At 38.6% G+C, this 17,910-nt stretch overlaps 1 protein-coding gene across 2 annotated transcripts in view; it reads right to left on the bottom strand.

The window, feature by feature from the left end:
* WDR11 (WD repeat domain 11) overlaps nucleotides 1-17,910 on the bottom strand; it is a 69,463-nt gene that overhangs the window by 25,762 nt on the left and 25,791 nt on the right. For both annotated transcript variants that reach the window (XM_084846051.1, XM_084846050.1), the window contains exons 11-16: nucleotides 17,278-17,362; nucleotides 9,079-9,185; nucleotides 6,312-6,387; nucleotides 4,714-4,822; nucleotides 4,096-4,220; nucleotides 2,213-2,360 (exon numbers count right to left, since the gene is read on the bottom strand). In XM_084846051.1, coding sequence (XP_084702177.1) covers nucleotides 2,213-2,360; nucleotides 4,096-4,220; nucleotides 4,714-4,822; nucleotides 6,312-6,387; nucleotides 9,079-9,185; nucleotides 17,278-17,362 — 650 coding nt within the window. The remainder of the gene's footprint in view (nucleotides 1-2,212; nucleotides 2,361-4,095; nucleotides 4,221-4,713; nucleotides 4,823-6,311; nucleotides 6,388-9,078; nucleotides 9,186-17,277; nucleotides 17,363-17,910) is intronic.

The following is a 17,910-nucleotide window of genomic DNA, read 5'->3' on the forward strand; positions in this document are numbered from 1 at the left end:
GCACATTCACATATCTATCCAGACAGAGCATAAAAAGATGTATTTGTCACATGACCAAACCTCTCTCTTTACTATTAATGACAGTCACATAAAAGGAGGCTCAAGTAGATTCAGGGTTGCTATATTCTGCACCAAGACTTGTAGCAACAGATTATATTCTATTAAACACCCAAGAAAAAAGGTCCATAAAATACAAGAGATGTTTTGCCATGATTATTCTAATCACCCAGCCTACAATCTGCCCTATGATATATATACTAAAACCATCAGAGGCTGGATTCCCCAACGGCTGGTCTCTTTTTCTGAATGCTGCCATTATCTCTCGGTAACAAAAGAATGAGTGGAAGAATGATTGACAGTGGGGGCCAGAACAGAATGATTGGTATTTCTATTGAGAAAGTCAGCTAGTGAGTAGGATCAGAGACAGGGTATGGCTTAGAAGACAGGAAGAGGGATTATTGAGCCCCCTGCCTCAAAAAAATATGTGAATTTCTCCCAACCCACCAAGATCACATAGATCTTCAGGGGTGTTTTCATCCCACCCACCCCAAAATGCCAAAAAAAAGTCTGGGCCAATACAGCACTACTGTAGTGTAATGTGATGGCATCTGGAAGCTAAACATGGGCCATTTAGGGTACAAATGCCGACAGGCAAAGTGCTGTGCAGCTACAAGGATGACTTCATGTGTTCCCTAGAGTAAACCATGCACTTTAGAAGACAGATGAGGGTCTTGTCAGGTTTCTAATTGATTAGTGGCCAAATAATATATGGCTAGTAAGGCTGAAAAGGGGTTATCTTTGCTTCTTTTGTTACCTGGATTTAAGTACAGAGAATTCAGAAAACTAATAGCTTATCTTCATTCATTTTTGAAAATATTTAAGAAGAGATTAATGTTTTTATCTGAAAGGGGACTGGACTCTAAAGCTGCAAGCCTTGAAATACATTCCAAAGGTAGTAAAGTTGGTAGAAATGGTTTAAAATAAGAAGCTTTAGGAATGTGGCCAAGGACTGCCATTTAGAACATTTCAGCATTGGAAAGTTTTTTTTTTTTTTAATGATATGACCACAGGAGGACAGAATTTCACATACATACTATGATTTCAAATAGAATGCCTTCTTTAAGCACACTACTGTAATCTAAAGGCAACAAAGGAAACAGGGTCTGAAGTCTCACTGACTTGAAGTAATCCCACTGTCTCCAGCAAATTGTTTGAAGTTCATAGCTCATGACTGCTGCCAGAGGGTTGGATCCAGCCTTAGTCATAATTAGAGTAGACCCATTAAAATCAGTGGGACTTATGTTATTTAAATATTCATCTATGGACCTCAGACTATGTCAGATACAACACAAATTCATACTATGGGCATACTGTACTCTGATGAGTGTACAAACGTAAAATTAACATAGAGGATAGATGCTGGCATCATAAGCTTCGGGATGCACCAAATGATACTGGATTGCCTGGTGATACTGCCTTTCTGTGCACAAGTCAATAAGCGTGTAATCATGACACTAAGTTTGTCTTATTTATTTATTTATTTCATTTCTATACAGCTCAATAGCCGAAGCTCTCTGGGTGGTTCACAAAAATTAAAACCAAAGAGCACACAATAAAACAATACAAAATATATAAAACATTAAAACCACAGTAAATAATCTTATGATACTTTGGCACCTCATGTGATAATTGAATGAATCCCAAAGGCCTGGCAATTGGCTCCATCTCATGAAGTGTGGTTGCACTGAGCAGCACTGGTTACTAAGTTGTTATAACGTTCTTAAAAACTGGAAGTCAAAATAATCCCCAGATGTGCAACAATGGATTCAAGATCTCATCTATGGATTCAAAGTCAACAGAGGAGTACTTAACTTGCACTATTGTCTCCTGTCACTGGATCTGTGTTGTGCATGAGTGGGCAACATGGGTAAAATAGGAGGATGAAGACTAACCGACAGAAATATGGAGCAACTCTCTAGAGTTATATACTGATTGAGCAGAAAGGCAGATATTCCTATATCCACTCCTTTTTGGCCTTTCAATATTACAAGAGTAGTATAAAAAAGAAACAAAGATGGCCTGAGACGGAGGGATGAGAGAGGTAGAAAGTGTAAGTAGACTCAGAGGAGACTTGTAATATGTACTTTCACTGTAAGCTTTTTTTTTAATCTATAAAATATAATAAAAAAGAGACATTCAGCAGTAAACTTACATCAGGAGGAATTCTTGCACTATCTTTGACTGAATTCCCCTCCACCGTCAAGTGATAAACTTGTCCATCGGTATCTGTAAAGACAAAGTGCTCCCGAGCAGAAATGTTCTGGCTCAATTCAGATTTGCTCTCAGCTTCCTGCAATAAGCTTTGGAAGAGAAAACAATAAGCGATTTTCCTTCCCCCAATGAACAGCTCGGGTTCACTCTATGTACATTTGAGTGTAAATACACATATATATTTCCATTTGAGTATATATACACACATATATTTCCTTGACACATGTATTATATCTATCAAGGAAAGAAGTAATCTCTTCATGAAGGCAATATAAACAAGCAAACGCAAATGGCTCATAGACATGGACCAGAATCTAACACGTTTCTTAGGAGAGAATGCAACTGCTTTCAGTTCATGTTCCCAAGTCCCAAGTCCTTTATGCTCTAAAGGCACAACGATGCAACAACTCTGCTGAAGGTAAGAAGGTCTGGATCTTGTTAGTGCCTGTATGAGAGATTGTTTGGAACTCTGTATACCACCTTGGAGTTCCATGGAAGAAAGGTGGAAAAGAAATGGAGTAAGTGAATTCCATGCACATGGTGAGATGTTTCCCTGTCCCACTGTAGTTCCTCGCCTATTTTTTCAGATGGTGTGTTCGAACGAAGGGTAAGAGACAGATATCCAGTTCGCATGATCACAGTGGCTGAAACAAGCCACTGTGGCTTGTTGTAGCTGCCATGCTTGCCAGGCACATGCTGGCTGGATTTCCCTAATTACCCTCACTGGCACGACCTTCCATGTCATCTGAACCTGGGCAGCATGGCTTATTTGGGGTGGGCAGCAACCCTCAAATAACCCAAGTTGCAATGGTGCAAGCTGCGCCGGTGTGGGTAATCAGGAAAATCCAGCTGGCATGCACAGTGGCTTGTTTCAGTGCAAACCAGGCCAGGGAAGTCCTGCTGTATATGGGGAGCTTGCCACAAGTTGACATAGTTGCATGTTGCATATTCATGGTAAGCACTGTTGACTCTGGTGTACAAATTAGGTTAAAATCTAAGGAACTGTAAACTAAATTTCAAAGAATAAGCTTCTCAACTAAAAGGATATGCAGACAATCTAGAAAGTGCACAGTCATTCAGTCTGATTCAGAGCTCTGCAGAAACTCCCAAACTGCATAGGCAGCTTCTGTGCATATTTACTTTTGTGTTGGGACAGAGGTTTGTGCAGAATTATCCACCGCATCAAAATAAGTGAGAATGCCTTGTGTGCAAACAAGGAGCTATTGGAACTAGGTCAGTACAGACTAAATCAGCAAAAGGGAACCTGAGACAGAAATTCCAATGATCACAAGTAAAAATCTAGAATCAGCATTAGCTTCCTGTCCCTGCTGCACAGACCCTGTTCTTGCAAACACAGATTTTGAGTTTTCTTGGCACAGAATTTAGGTTCCCTTGGTGCAAACAAGTGACTGTTTGACATATAACATAATGTATGGTATGTGCATGTCATCAGAGTAACTGCTAAAAAAGCTTGTTGGTGCTTGTCTTAAACACTTGATTTATTCATGTACCATGCTGTTATGATTTGTTCTCTCTCTCTCTCTCTCTCTCTCTCTCTCACACACACACACACACACACACACACACACCACACAGTTACATTACAGTAATGCTGGACAATTCTGAACACATGCTTGCCCCCTATTGATCTCACGCTGCAATGGGATTTCAAAAACATGGCTGATTTAAATCACAACAGGGATGAATGTTTTATTTCCATATGTCCAAAATTAATAGGAGCAATGCTAATGGAGAAGAATCTTTAGGAAGAAAGCACTCAAAGGAAAAGTTGATGTGGATTCTCATTTAGAATAGCGCTGATACCTGATCACCGAAGACTCTAAACTGCTTTGTTCTGTATCTGATACCACTGTCTGTCGGGCCATCGCTTCACGGGTTGCAAGCTGCTTCTTTCGTAAGCTCTTAAGGTTATGAGAAGGTGACCATTCCTGGGAGAACAGAAGCCACAACCTTTTATGTCTAAGGAGTATTGACCAACCCAAAAATTCCATGCAGATTTACTTGCATGAAAAAAAATGTTATGAGACACAGCAATATGTGAGGAATTCCATTTTCTTCCCATCTGCTTACACTGAGAGAGAGAAAAAGTGAGGGAAGGGTTTCTGCACTAGAGGATATAAATCCCATAAATAATTCCACAAACAAACAGCTCTTTTCCAGGAAGCCTTCCTTGGTTAACCAGCCTGAATTTTATTGGCATTCTGTTTTTTAAAGAATAATCTTAACACCATGTTTTTCCTTTTTATCTTTTGATCATTTTATCTCTTGTTGTTCACCACTCTGGAATGTGTTTAGATGTGGAGCAGTATACAAATATTGTAAATGAATAAATAATAAAATAAATAAAATAGTTATATTTAAAGCTATACAAAAATTAGTTATCATTTACATATCTGATGATAAACTGAGAGAACTCCTTACCAAAGCAGTAATCGTAGGGAAGCTTTTTGACATTTCTCGTAGAAGAGTACACGTCCTGATATCCCACAATTCCAAAGGTTTGTCTTTAAATATAACTGCCAAATACTGCCTGAAATTTAAAGAAGGCATTTCCCACATTAGAAATATGGAAGAGAATTTCCCAGTGGCTTTTAAGTGCTATAGAACTCAATGGAAGCTGTTTATCGCATGAGTGCCAACAAAAGCAATGCTTGCAACTCCTCCTCCATTAACCTTTAGTAAGGCAAAATGTGATATGACACTGTGTGGTTTCAGCCCATCCCCTGCTCCACTTCAATGGACTCTGCTTGTGGGAATGGGCAAACTGCAACAAAGTGACATCATGCCATGCATTTTGCTTAGAGATGTGAAGGCCTGCAAAAAACGGGGGGGGGGGAGTTAAAAAAGTTGTCTTTTTACACAGTAAGAGGGTGGGGCTGGAAGACCAAAAATAAGCATGGCCGCATAGAGGCTACATTGTAAATGAGCACAATATTCAAGACTGTAAAACATAATTACTGTTTACATGCCACAGAAGTTATCGGGGGTGGGGGGTGGGAGGGAGGGGACACAGTGTGCCTTAAATAACTATTTTCATTTGTTGCTACTATTGTACGAGTGAATTTGGTGGTGCGTTAAGTCTCATCTTAAATAGAAGAGTTTTTGATCTCTCACAGGTACGTATGTATGTATGTTCAGGACAGTTAATTCTCTATGCTACTTGGCGTTTGAGCCTATGCATCCTTATCAAGAACTCTCACCAAATTCAATTTGGTTGCTATTAGGAAAGCATGGGGTTGAGTGAAAATATTAGCTCCTCACTTCATCACCCTCCATTTGCAAGTAACAAATTTGGGGGAGCCATTCTTTGAGTTTACCGGGGGGGGGGGGGCTTCAAAGGGTTAGGAGAGACTTACCACTGGCATCAGAAGCCAATCCGCGTTTTTTCTTTCTTCTTAAAAACCCTTTAGTTTAAAATTTCTTTCAGCAGCCACCATCTAACAACTGCCATTCGAACCCCCACCCCCACACCTCTGGAATATCCCAAGTCTTGATAAGGCAGGATTCACAGTCATGGGATCTCTGGAAGTGCATTCAGCTAAACATGCTTACAGGGCCCTTTACAAACCTTCATGCATCAAACTGACAGCCAGGAGTGTGGGGACACTGAGGGTGGGGCTTACATGCACACCCACATCCCCCTCCACACTTTTGCCCTCCACACGAGCAGGTGAACGCCTGCATAGTACTATGATTAATGCAGGAAAGGAGGAGACATGAAATGGGTATGTCAACTGTAATACGTAATTCCAGCCTTGAATTATTAGCTAGTCTCTGGCTCTGGGAGAAATGGGAACCAAAATGATGGGTATAATAATACTTCCTAACCTTATCCACAAGCACAGCGCTCAGAGTATTTGAGTGGAAAATAAGTTCTTTATCAGAACATTAAAATGTGTTTGTTTAAAATTTCAGTAATGTTTACTTAACTGTCTTCTTTCTATAGAAAGTCTTGTATGCACTTGATTATTCTAGCCTGCCAGAGAACAAATCAACTTTTTCCTGACTGATCTGCTTACTTCAAGTGAGACACCTTTATCATTTCAATGGCTGGTTCATCACTGCCTCGCTCCCCACGAAATGCAATGCTTCTACCTAAAACACAAAAGATATACAAAAGATATAAGGTAGCCAATACAAGTAAATCCACTGTAACTGACCTGTCAAATACTGTTTCTTTAATCAGACTGATTATCTTACGTCTTGTCTTCTCAGCCCGAAGCTGCATGTTCAGTCTCTGGTGCCCGTGATAACACATTATAACAGCTTTCTGTGTCATGAATATAGCTTAAATTGAGATATTGAACATGAGGCATTACTAGAGTTTTGGCTCCAAGCCTTCCCATTATTCACACTCCTTTTCTTCTGCTTTCTACAAGGGTGAAACCTCCAATTTCAACCTTTATTATAGCTGAGTTCTCTTTTTGATTTAAAACTAACAAACACTCTCCAAGAGGTTGGGCTAACTCAATCAGTTCAAAATTATAAGAGCTGACCAATCAGAACTCAATCCCGAAAAAATCTCCAACATGCCTCATTCATGCTCAAGCACAGGATTTTAATTATATGGTTTAGACCACTATGGTTCCTATATTTTAGGAAATAAGAAGTCCTGCAGAGAGCTGGATAATTCATACCCAATGTTTAGTATATGGACACTAGCACAAATCAGAAAAATGCACTTACTTGTATATGCACAAATTTATTTTCCAAGCTGTGTCAGGATTATAATTTTTGTGACTCTTTTCCCACCATATTAAATAGTATTAAATTGTACATTTGAAATATTGTGTGGAAGCTATTTCAGAAAATGAAAGGGAAATTTCCATTATCATTAGCAGCTTGTAAAATCATTTTTCCTTTTGGTGGTAGGTTTCTTTATTTCATGGGAACATCACAGAAAGCAGAAGTAGCAGACTGCCCATGGAGAAAAATTAGATCTCAACTGATAATATTTTCAGATTTATTCATCAACATTCTTTCATTATATCCCATAGCTATAGAACAATAAGAACATTTTAAGACTGAATTCATCTGGGTAAGCTTTTTGAATTGAGAAATATGTTGAACGTGCTACGGGAATTACAATAAACAGTGAAGGCTGTTACCAGGAAGCATATTCTACCAAGTTGCTAAGAAAAACTAAAGACAGAAGGCATTACCCATCCAAGGAGGGCCACAAAAACTCTGTTCAATTCAATGTGCTTGTGCAGGAGCATTAAGCTAATATAGGAATTAGCATGAATATAGGAACAAGTGAGAACCAGTTGTGGTGTAGTGGTCAGAGGTTGGACTGGGACTCTAGAGATCCAGGTTCTAGTCCCCACATGGCCATGAAACTCACTGGGTGACTTTGGGCCAGTCACTGACTCTTAGCCTAACCTACCTCACAGAGCTGTTGTGAGAATAAAAATGGAGAGGGGAAGGATCATGTAAGCCACCTTGGGTTCCTTACAAGAGGAAAAATAAGGCTGGACATAAATGTAATATTAACAAATAAAAGTGTGGCATAGTGGCTAGATTATTGTTTTTGAGCATGAGATCTAGCTTCAAATCCCAGCTCAGCCAAGCATTTCTCAAACTGGAGGTACTGGACACCAGCAGCAGGAGGAGCAAACACTTCTGAAAGTCTTATTGTTAATAGACCTATAATCAATCAATCAATCAATCAATCAATCAAAACAGGGTTCGCTGAACTATGAGCTTATGACCCGGTTTGCACATAACAGCAACAAGTCCCGGGTTGTTTAACCCAGGAATTACCACAGGTTTAAAAAGTGGAAAGCTGTGTGCTCGTCACTTCCATTTTCAATTAATAATCTAAGGAACCCTGTTCCTGGGTTGTTCCATGATGTGCGAACCTGGAAACTCTCGGTTAAATGTGGGTTAAACAACCTGGAGTTAGCCTAGGAATTGTCCATTGTTTGATGTTGGGTGAATTCTGGGTTGTTTAACAGCTTCTGGGTTCATACGTCATGGAACAACCCAGGAATGGGCGCTGCGCTCATCTGCAGCAATTCCTAGGTTAAACAAACAAAGGAATTGCCACCATGACATGCAAACCGAGTCGCAATCTCTTGGAGACTGCTGGACTGGAAGAAGGAGCCACACATTTCTCACTGCTACAGGCTATTATTTTTAAATTGTGCAAAGAAAGGGGGTAGTAGTGTGTGTGTGTGTGTGTTGGGGGGGTTAGTAGCAATGCAGGAGCGAGGTGGATATCTCTGATGATGGAGCTGAGTTTGGAAAATGCAATATGTTTAGAATGAGATCAAGATTTCATAAAGTTTGAGGACTGCTGAGTTAGCTGGATTCTTAAACTAGAGCTGAATTTATTTGTATTCTCGGATGAAGTTAAAATGTATGCAGTTTTAATAGTGCTCAATCTTTTGCTGACAATGGCAATTTCTTCTCATTTATGTCCTGAAGGTGATTCATGAAATAAATGTGCCAAGCTAAGATCATCTAAAATGCTCTGAATTCCAATTTCAAAAAGTTACATTAGGCATCTTGCTCAGTTATTCTACATCTGCCATTCAAATGGACTGAAAAGCCACTAGACAAGACTCTATGCAAACCAACATTACACTGGTATTATACCTCACCTATACAGGGGTCTACTGTTTTTAATATTTTATATTGTTATTTTATGGTTTTATGGGTTTTGATTGTTGTACACCAATTTGGTGGTTCTAGCAGAAAGATAATATAAAAATACTAAAAAAATAAAAATAAAATCAATCAATAACTCTTGTCATCAACAGTTATGCTACACGATATATTTACCTGTGGGAAGATCAACCAATTGCAGCTCATTTCTTACAAACCCCAGATTATTAGGTGTTGATGTGGCAAAGGAAAGGAAGCCGCTCAAGCTTGTCCACTCAATGCCCCTGCCAGAGAAAAATATATATGAAGCATATTATGTAAACTGGTGTGGGGAAGAACTGCTCAATTTGCAGTGAGGAGAAAAAACAGAACAAATGTTGAAGCATTCTGCGCTTCTGTTGAAAAAGAACAGGTGACTGCCACAATGCAATAGGGCCAGTACAAATACGACTCACCACAGAAAGATAAGCACTTTTTTGTATCCCTAATCATTTATGTGGATAAAGACAACACTACAGAGCACCAACATATACAAAATCAGTTTAAAAGTTATGGCATTTACCATTAATATGTACTGCTGAAAGTGGAACTTTCTTTCAAGTAAGTGGACATCATTTTGTGTTTAGAAATTACTTCTAAATATATTATAGGAATGTGTGAGAGAAATTGTGAATTTTTGCCTCTGTTACTATGTGACTCAAAGTAGGTATGTGGTCTGAATTGTCAGTGACTGAAAGAGACCTTGGGGTCATGGTGGATAGTTCAGTAAAAATAATAACCCTATATGCTGCAACAGTGAAAAATAAGAAATTCATGCTGGGCATTATTAGGAGAGGGGTTGAAAAATATAACAGCCACTGTAACAATGCCCTTATACAAATCAAGGTGCAGTCAGATGGTCACCTCACTTCAAAAAGGATACAATTAAGCTGGAAAAGGTCCAGAAAAAGGCAACCAAAATGATAAATGAATATTCAGATTTCTAAAAAGGGTAGTTATATATGGATGTATTAAAATTAAGCATGGCATAGACTGGAGGGGACAGAATTTTCTCACCCTCTCATGTAATACTAAAATTCAGGGTTACCAAATGAAATTGATTGGCAGTAGACTCAGGACAGACAAAAGGAAGCACTTTACACAACACCTGATTTATTTATGGAATTTGCTTGATGTTCATGTTCTATGTTCCACTTAAAACTGGGATTAGATAAGTGTACAGAGCATAGGGCTACCAATAGCCAAGATATAGATAAATGAAATCTCAAGGATAAGAGGCAATACGTGCCTAACTATCAGTTTTGTTTGTGTGAGTGAGGTGGGGAGCCAATCAGTGTGAAAAGGCTGTTGCCTTCAATACACTGTTTGTGGGTTTCCCGGAGGCATCTGGCTGGCTGCTATTAGGAACAGGATGCTGGCCTAGATGGGCCCATTGGTCTGATCCAGAAGGGCTCTTTTTATGTTTAAAGGAGTTATCATATGTGTAATTACAAGGGAATGTAAAACTTTGATACTTTTTTAAATGTAGGAACGTCTTTTTTCCAGCATCAACGTGGTAAGAACAGTAACATCATTGTTCTCCAAAATGGAGAAGATATTAAAAATTACATTTCTTTGAATTATACTGAAATTTATTTCAATTACTTGATTTGTGCCTTTTCATAAGGTAACAAAAATTATTATCTAAATTCTGGATTGGTCGTTCTCTGTTCTCACTTATCAAAGCAATAAAGATTATTACTGTTCAATACAACCTGAAACCATCTGTCACCATTAATGGTTGCTTATTCCAATCCACCCCTATGCAAGTTTGCTCAAAGGTCGTTGTGAGGGTCACTCCACACACTGATTCCTTTCCAACATCACATTCTTGATCATCAAATGGGTGTTTGACAATCAGGAGCACCCTATGAGCTCACATTGTTCCCTGTGCTCACAGAGACCTTCTCCGGTTTCCTTTCATAGGCCAGTAATTGAATCAAACTGGGGCACCAGTAGTTTTTTTAATAGATGTTGCGACTTTTAGAATGCTTCTAGTATGTTTATTATTTGTTTTCATTGTTTTGCTGTCTTTTGATCTTTATGGAAGCCACCACGGGAATTTATTTGAAAGGCGGGGTAAAAATGTCTATAAAAAATAGCTTATCCATAACCACAGTTTTCTAACTCAGATTTTGAAACCAGCTTGTAATCCTGGTTACCATCTCTGGTTTAGAAGCAAACTATAGTTAGGGTAACTACTTCTAGGCTGGTTCAGATGTAAATACTGACCCACAGTTTACGCTAATCACATAACAGCTGCCATGGGGGCCTGGCTAAATCAAAAGTAAGCTAAAGAGGTGGTGGTGGGGAAACAGCGAGGCTAGAAGCTGGGAGGGAGGGGGAAATAGCAAGGTAAAGGGGTAGAGAGGAGAGAAAGAGCAAGGCTAGAAAGGGAGAGAAAGAAGAGTGCCCTAACATTTTCCAAGGGTTTTATTTTTAAAAAAAATTCTGAAGGGGGCAGGGAGTGGAGAGCTTCACAGGCATTGCTGGAGGTCCCCATGGGTGCCATCACGCCCGTGGGCACTATGTTGGGGACCCCTGTCTTATAACATGAATATTCATGATTAAGAACAAAAATCCACAGAGAAAGTTTCAAGCACACACCACCCATTTGCCTTTTTTGGCACATGCTTACTATGCAGGTCCTGGGAAGATGGAACTCTTCTTTCTGAGCATCTGGACCATCCTGCTGTATTTTAATAAAAATGGTGGCAGAGAAAAATCATTCCATGCTGGGCTAAATATGACCTGCTTAGTTGCACTGAGAGTCAGGGGCACTTCTGCTTAAAAAAGCTTGTCGAACTTTTGTTTTTGTTACTGTCTTTTTGAAAAAAAGGTACACAAAATTTGTTCGCAGCATTAAGTCGAAGTAAGTGTTACAGTTTTAATGCACGAGTTCAGAAGCAGACTCTTCTATTTCCATTTTTCAGGTAAGTCGTCATGAAGACTACCTGCCACTCAATGCATGCAATTAAGAGTTACACTAGGCTAGCTTTATGGACTACACCTATACCTGAAAAGTGTAAGGCTCATGGATTTTTATATGCAATGCAATTTGTAACAGCCATTTTAATGGAAGTAAGGAATAGAGAGAAGTGGAGTTTCATAGCTTCAAAACCTCTGAGTAACCCAAGATGACCTACTTTAAAAGTCACTCTGTATTGTCAAATTCATATAGTCTCAGTAAGGAAGTGGTTACTACAGAAAGTGACTGCATTCAATTAATTGGTCAAAGTCTGAAATTATGCCAACTGGAGATCGTAATAGCCTAGTGTATTAGCTAATATACACTATGATATATAGGATATATCCTAGTGTATTAGCTAACTGGCAATTCCAATGGTGCCCAGATTTTATTACCTATTTGGGAATGCTTATTCCAAGACACATTATTCAGATGATCAAGCTAAATTTAAATAAGTTGATTAATGAGATCTCACAGGATATAGATAGAAGGGGATCCTGAAAGCTGAGTTTGTGGGGCAAGGTTGATACATGTAAGATGAATATTATACCACAGATTGTTTATGTTATACATGGGATTCCTCTACTTATACCTGGCAAATACTTCCAAAAACTCAGTAATTTGTTTCTGGGGGGCGGGGGGGGGGGGCTTCCCTCCATGAATATCCTTCAGAAAGATACAACTTCCAATTAAAGATGGTGGGTTTTACTTTCCAGATCTTGCTTTACATCTAAGGGCCTATTTGTTGACCTTTACTAAATTGTGGTCTTTTCCACTTAGATTTTCTACCTTGGTCAGTTTTGGGACCTGTCTGGAGCCTCTCTCCAAATAGATGGCATTAGGTTCTTGATATATTAGAATGGATAGGGCTCCTCCCACAGTTCCAGCAGTTAGAGACATGTGGTGTTATGTCATGTCAATTACAGTTTGATCCATTTTCCCATGCTAAATTGACTTTATGGGGAAATCCAGATTTAAAAACCAGAAAGAAAATGTTTTTGTGGCAAACCTGTTGGATAAGCTGATTTTTTTTTTTTTTTACCTTGGATTAATTATTGGGTGCTGACGATGAGTTTTAGTCATTCTTGGCTTTGTGATACAAATATGATCTACCTGCTATGGCTGAATGGCAATACTTGCAATTGCAATATTTGTTAGTGTATAGATTTGGTCCTGCTGCCTTTACATTCTGAGTCCCCTTTGCTATTGGAAACACTTATTGCAACCAATTAGTTATATCGTCACATGATTCAGGTTTATGAATACTAATTACTGATAATACACTAAGATATAACGACCTCCAGTTGGCATACTTTCAGACTTTGACCAATTAACTGAATGCAGGTGCCTTCTGTAGTAACTATTTCCTTAATGCATGAGGACCTAACAACGCTCTCAATATTCAAATGGGTGGTATATAAGCGCCACTCGTGAATAGATACATATATGGATATTTGGTCTGCTTTTGTTGAAGTTTTTATATATACTTTTTTCTAGAATATTGTAATGAATTGAAATTGATATTATTAATGCATGTAATTATACTATATATATATATATATATATATATATATATACATTGTGATCTGTTTTGTTTTGTTGGAATTTACAATAAAAATTAATATAAAAAACAGTAAATCAAAGTAAGTGTTACAGTTTTAATGTATGAGTTCAAAAGCAGAATTTCCTATTTCCATTTTTCAGGTAAGTTGTCATGAAGACTACCGGCCGCTCACTGGATGCAATTAAGAGTTACAGTAGGCTAGCTTTATGGACTACACCTATACTTCAAAAGTGCAAGGCTCATGGATGTTTATATACAATGCAATTTCTAAGAGCCATTTTAATGGAAGTAAGGAATAGGGAGAAGCAGAGTTTCACAGCTTCAGAACCTCTGAGCAACTCAAGGCATCCTACTTTAAAAGTCAGTCTTTATTGTGAAATATATATCATCTCAGTGAGGAAATGGTGATTCCAAATGCACAAGGGCAGTGGAAATAAGAACTGATAGGCTTACCTCCCCTTCCTCTTTCTATTTTAAAACTTTTACTTATCAGCCCAATAGTTCTGGTGCATGCATGCACTCATATATACGCATACACACATGCAGGTGCACACAACTTCAGTGCATTCACAGAAGTGCCACAGATCTTTAGAGAAATGCCTCTACAGGACGGAATATTAAGTAAATTTGCCACTTCCAAATGTTGTTTTTTCTCTCGAATCTATAGCTGATTTAACTAAGCTGTTTCTAACCTGGAACAGTCTTTTCCCTGGACCGGTACTTATTCTAGATTTCAAGACAAAGGACGTCTGTATTAGAATTCCATAGTGCAAGCCCTACCTGTAACATTTGGAAGTGGGGGAGAGTACAAACCAGCATTTTTCCTAGCGAAGGAATTATGGCCTTGGTTATCCTGGACCCCTGGGGCAGATTTTTGGGGATCATGGATACTTTGGAAAGATAGGCGTGTAGGTGTTGATGCACAAGACATTCCAAGTAAGCTGGCCCTGTAATTTCATGTATTTAACCAGGGACCAGTTAGATAATCGATCACAAAGACCAGCTCTGACCTCCAAGGCCTCCATTAGGACTCCAGTAGTCCTAATGGACTATTCATTCAGAGCAGTGTGTATTGCAGGGGAGGGACATTTTGACTAACTACCTTGACTTATTGCACAAGTAGAATTGCTGCAATATCCTAAAGACTTATTTCATATACAGGTGCTTCCTTAAAACAGTGAGAAAGTCACCAGGGCAAGCATCAACTTCAATTTGAGTTTTACATGTAAAGCTTACAAAGATGTACAACGTAAATGTAAAACCCAACAAAGATATTCCAAAGTATCCATGATTTTCAAAACTGTATAAAGAAATCATAAGAAAGTTCTTCATAAAATAGAATTCATCTTGTTTACCTCATACAGAAAAACTGTAAAAAAAAAGAAAGAAGCATGAGTAATTTCTATATTCTTTGTAGCTATGAAATTTCACATGCACTTTCATTTTCTCACTCTTCTGTCAATTTTTACAATATTTTTCATTTCACAGCTACTGAGGAACTCCCAAAAGTTAATGATCATATGGGGGCTTCAGTTTATTTTATTTTAATTTAATTTTAAACCTAAGATGTTCAAAATGTTTTAAATACTTTGACAGCACAGAGTCAAGATTAGGAAAAGCCCTAGCTAGTGTATCAATTATTAAACAGAGAAAACGATGAAAGTAGGTTTAAAGTTACGCATATAACATTGTATAAAGCACTGGTTGAACTTTAATGAGATAAAACATTTTAAATGGTTTTAAAATTAACATTTGTGAAATATTAGCACTGCTATTTAGGCTTTAAATGTTCCAAAATTAATATAAAAATATGGCAGGGTTCAGAAAACTCAAAATGCTGAACAAATATCAAACTTTATAGTCCCGCTAGCAGTTACAGGAGGGAAGAGGAAATAAATTATACATAAATTAAAAGCAAATACTCTTTCCCCAGTGACTACTATGTGCAATGCAAATCCTCTATAAGATCCTAGCAATCAAGCTTACAGCAGATTCTCATGATCACACACTTCTACTTAATCGCTGTTTGTGTTTTGACATGTTTAAAAGCGGTATAAGCCAAACTCTGATTTGCTCTGCCATATGCCACAGATAAATATCATGCTGTATTGTATTGTATAAACCACTTTCAGACTTGCCTGCAGCCTGAAAAAAGAATTATTGGAATTGCTTGTGATATCTCTGTGCACAGATGACTGAAAGAATATTTGTCACAACCACTTTCGAAGCATACCACAATACTGAAATGTTGTATCATTGTGGCAAGTCCTAAAAATGGAAAATCAGCAAGTAGAAAGAAGAGATCAGCGGTCCAATTAACTCTGCATGGCTGTGACTAAACACCGAATTGTTTACTGGAAGGATTTTTACCCCACTCTTCCACCAAAGAAGCCTCCCAGAGCAGCTTACAAAGATCAATAATAAGAGAGTCCCTGGCCCCAGGCTTACAGTTTAAAGACACAAAAGGAAAAGGGATTGAGAGGGAGGACAAAAAAGGGAAACTCAGGCACTGGATCTTTGTTACAGAGTCCTTATAACAACCAGCTAGAGTGGAGCGCATACAATTCAAGGAGAGGAGGAACCAAAACCTGCTTGTCTCTCACAGCAGAACTGATGGAGCGGCTCTGTTTCCCTCCCTCCCTCCCTCTGCTGCAGCCTAATGGAATGGCTGCTGCCAGGTAAAGCTGGGAGGGAGGAGTCTGATGGAGGATGCTTCAAGTGCAATTGGGCAATTATATGCTCAACCCACACTGCTGCTCACGTCCAGCTTCAGGTAAATGTAGAGCGCTCTTCGCCAGCCTGGTGCCCTCCAGATATTCTGAACTACAACTCCTAGGATTCCTGATCGTTGGCCATGCGGGCTGGAGGTGATGGGAGTTGATGTACAAAACATCTGGAAGGCACCAGGATGGGGACGGCTGCTGTTGATCAGCATAGCTAATTCTCATCTATGGGCATCATCTCCATGACACAGTCTAGCTTATTTTAAAAAGCAGGTGTAGCATAACAGAAACTTTAACACAAAACAAAAAATAAATCTCAATGAACAAAATGGTTTCCCATAGGATATACCTCATATGTCATAACTACATGTGATGGGTTATTATTCTATTTGTATTTTAAATGGGATTTAATATTTAACGTGAACTGCTTAGGGTTTTTTTATTATATTTAGCAGTATATAAATATAATACATAAATAAATAATATCTCCTGATGGTTTTAAAAAATAAATAAATAAATAAATAAAGCAACCATGGGAGCCTGAAATGGTGAGTGGAGGACTGTGTAACCTTCCCCTACTTATGATTCCCCCTGACCCCAGCTACCAGGGAACAAGATACAGGCTCTATACCTTTCCCCTTTGGGAAGGGTAAGGTTAAGCAACCCATCCTCATTCCAGGGTTCCATGCCTGTTCTGGGGTTTGTCCTTTCAAAGAAAAACAATGGCCAGGAGGAAGAATCATGGAGCTGTCAGTCACTTTTAGTTTGGCCCTTATAAATATGGCTATTATCAAACCTGATTTGGCATAATTCCCTATGTTGCAATGTTCCAGAGAAAACAAAGGCTTACATTCAGCCTTGATCAACACATACATTAGTTACCAATTCAAATATTTATAATACAAAACATTTCCACAACAAATCAATGTTTTTGCAGCTATGGCTCTATTTGTGAAGGAAGATTATCCTACTGAACAACTTACCATTTATGATTAAGCCAAATGTTTGCATTTCTGATGGCACCTTAAAACATTTTAATTCTCCTCTCCACAAAGGATGAACAACCATTAAAAACAACTCACTTGACTTCACAGGAATGAACGCTTAGCTCTTTATGCAGAAGCCCACTGGTAAGGTTATACACCAAGACTGAGCCATTGCTTGTTCCTGCAAAGAGTCATTTGCATATTTGTAAAACTTACAAATTAACATTTGAATATTCACATTTTACATTCAACTGTGGGAAACAAACAAAACTGAATTTTTCCACATAGTCTGCTTTGTTAATTTACACTTGGGAGATGAACTGGACACTAGCTAAGTTTTACATCAAGCTCCCCAAGTACTAGGAAAAGTCTTGTGGGTAAGCTATTCGGTTAATAACTTGGCTGGTTATACTTTATATAAAGTATTTTAATGGTTTTAATTTTTGTGAACTGTCCAGACAGCTTCGGCTGTGGGGTAGTATACAAATATAATAAATGAAATGAATGGTTGCTATAGGTGACAAGGAATGAAATGCAGGTGACTGCATGGAATTCCATGGAGGATCCTTCTGTTTCCCCTCTGCCAGCTCCCTTGGTTTCTAAGCTGGCCATGAAGGGCTTCTCTTCCTCCCCAGCCAAGCATGGAAATGCAGAAAGCTGGTGGAGGAGGGATTAATTACCCCCTTGATTTCTACACTAGCCCTGAAGTAAGGAAAGCTCCTTCCTCAC

The sequence above is a fragment of the Heloderma suspectum genome, chromosome 3, assembly GCF_057233095.1.
Source record: "Heloderma suspectum isolate Gila_16-S chromosome 3, 16-S_ref, whole genome shotgun sequence".
Lineage (NCBI taxonomy): Eukaryota > Metazoa > Chordata > Lepidosauria > Squamata > Helodermatidae > Heloderma > Heloderma suspectum.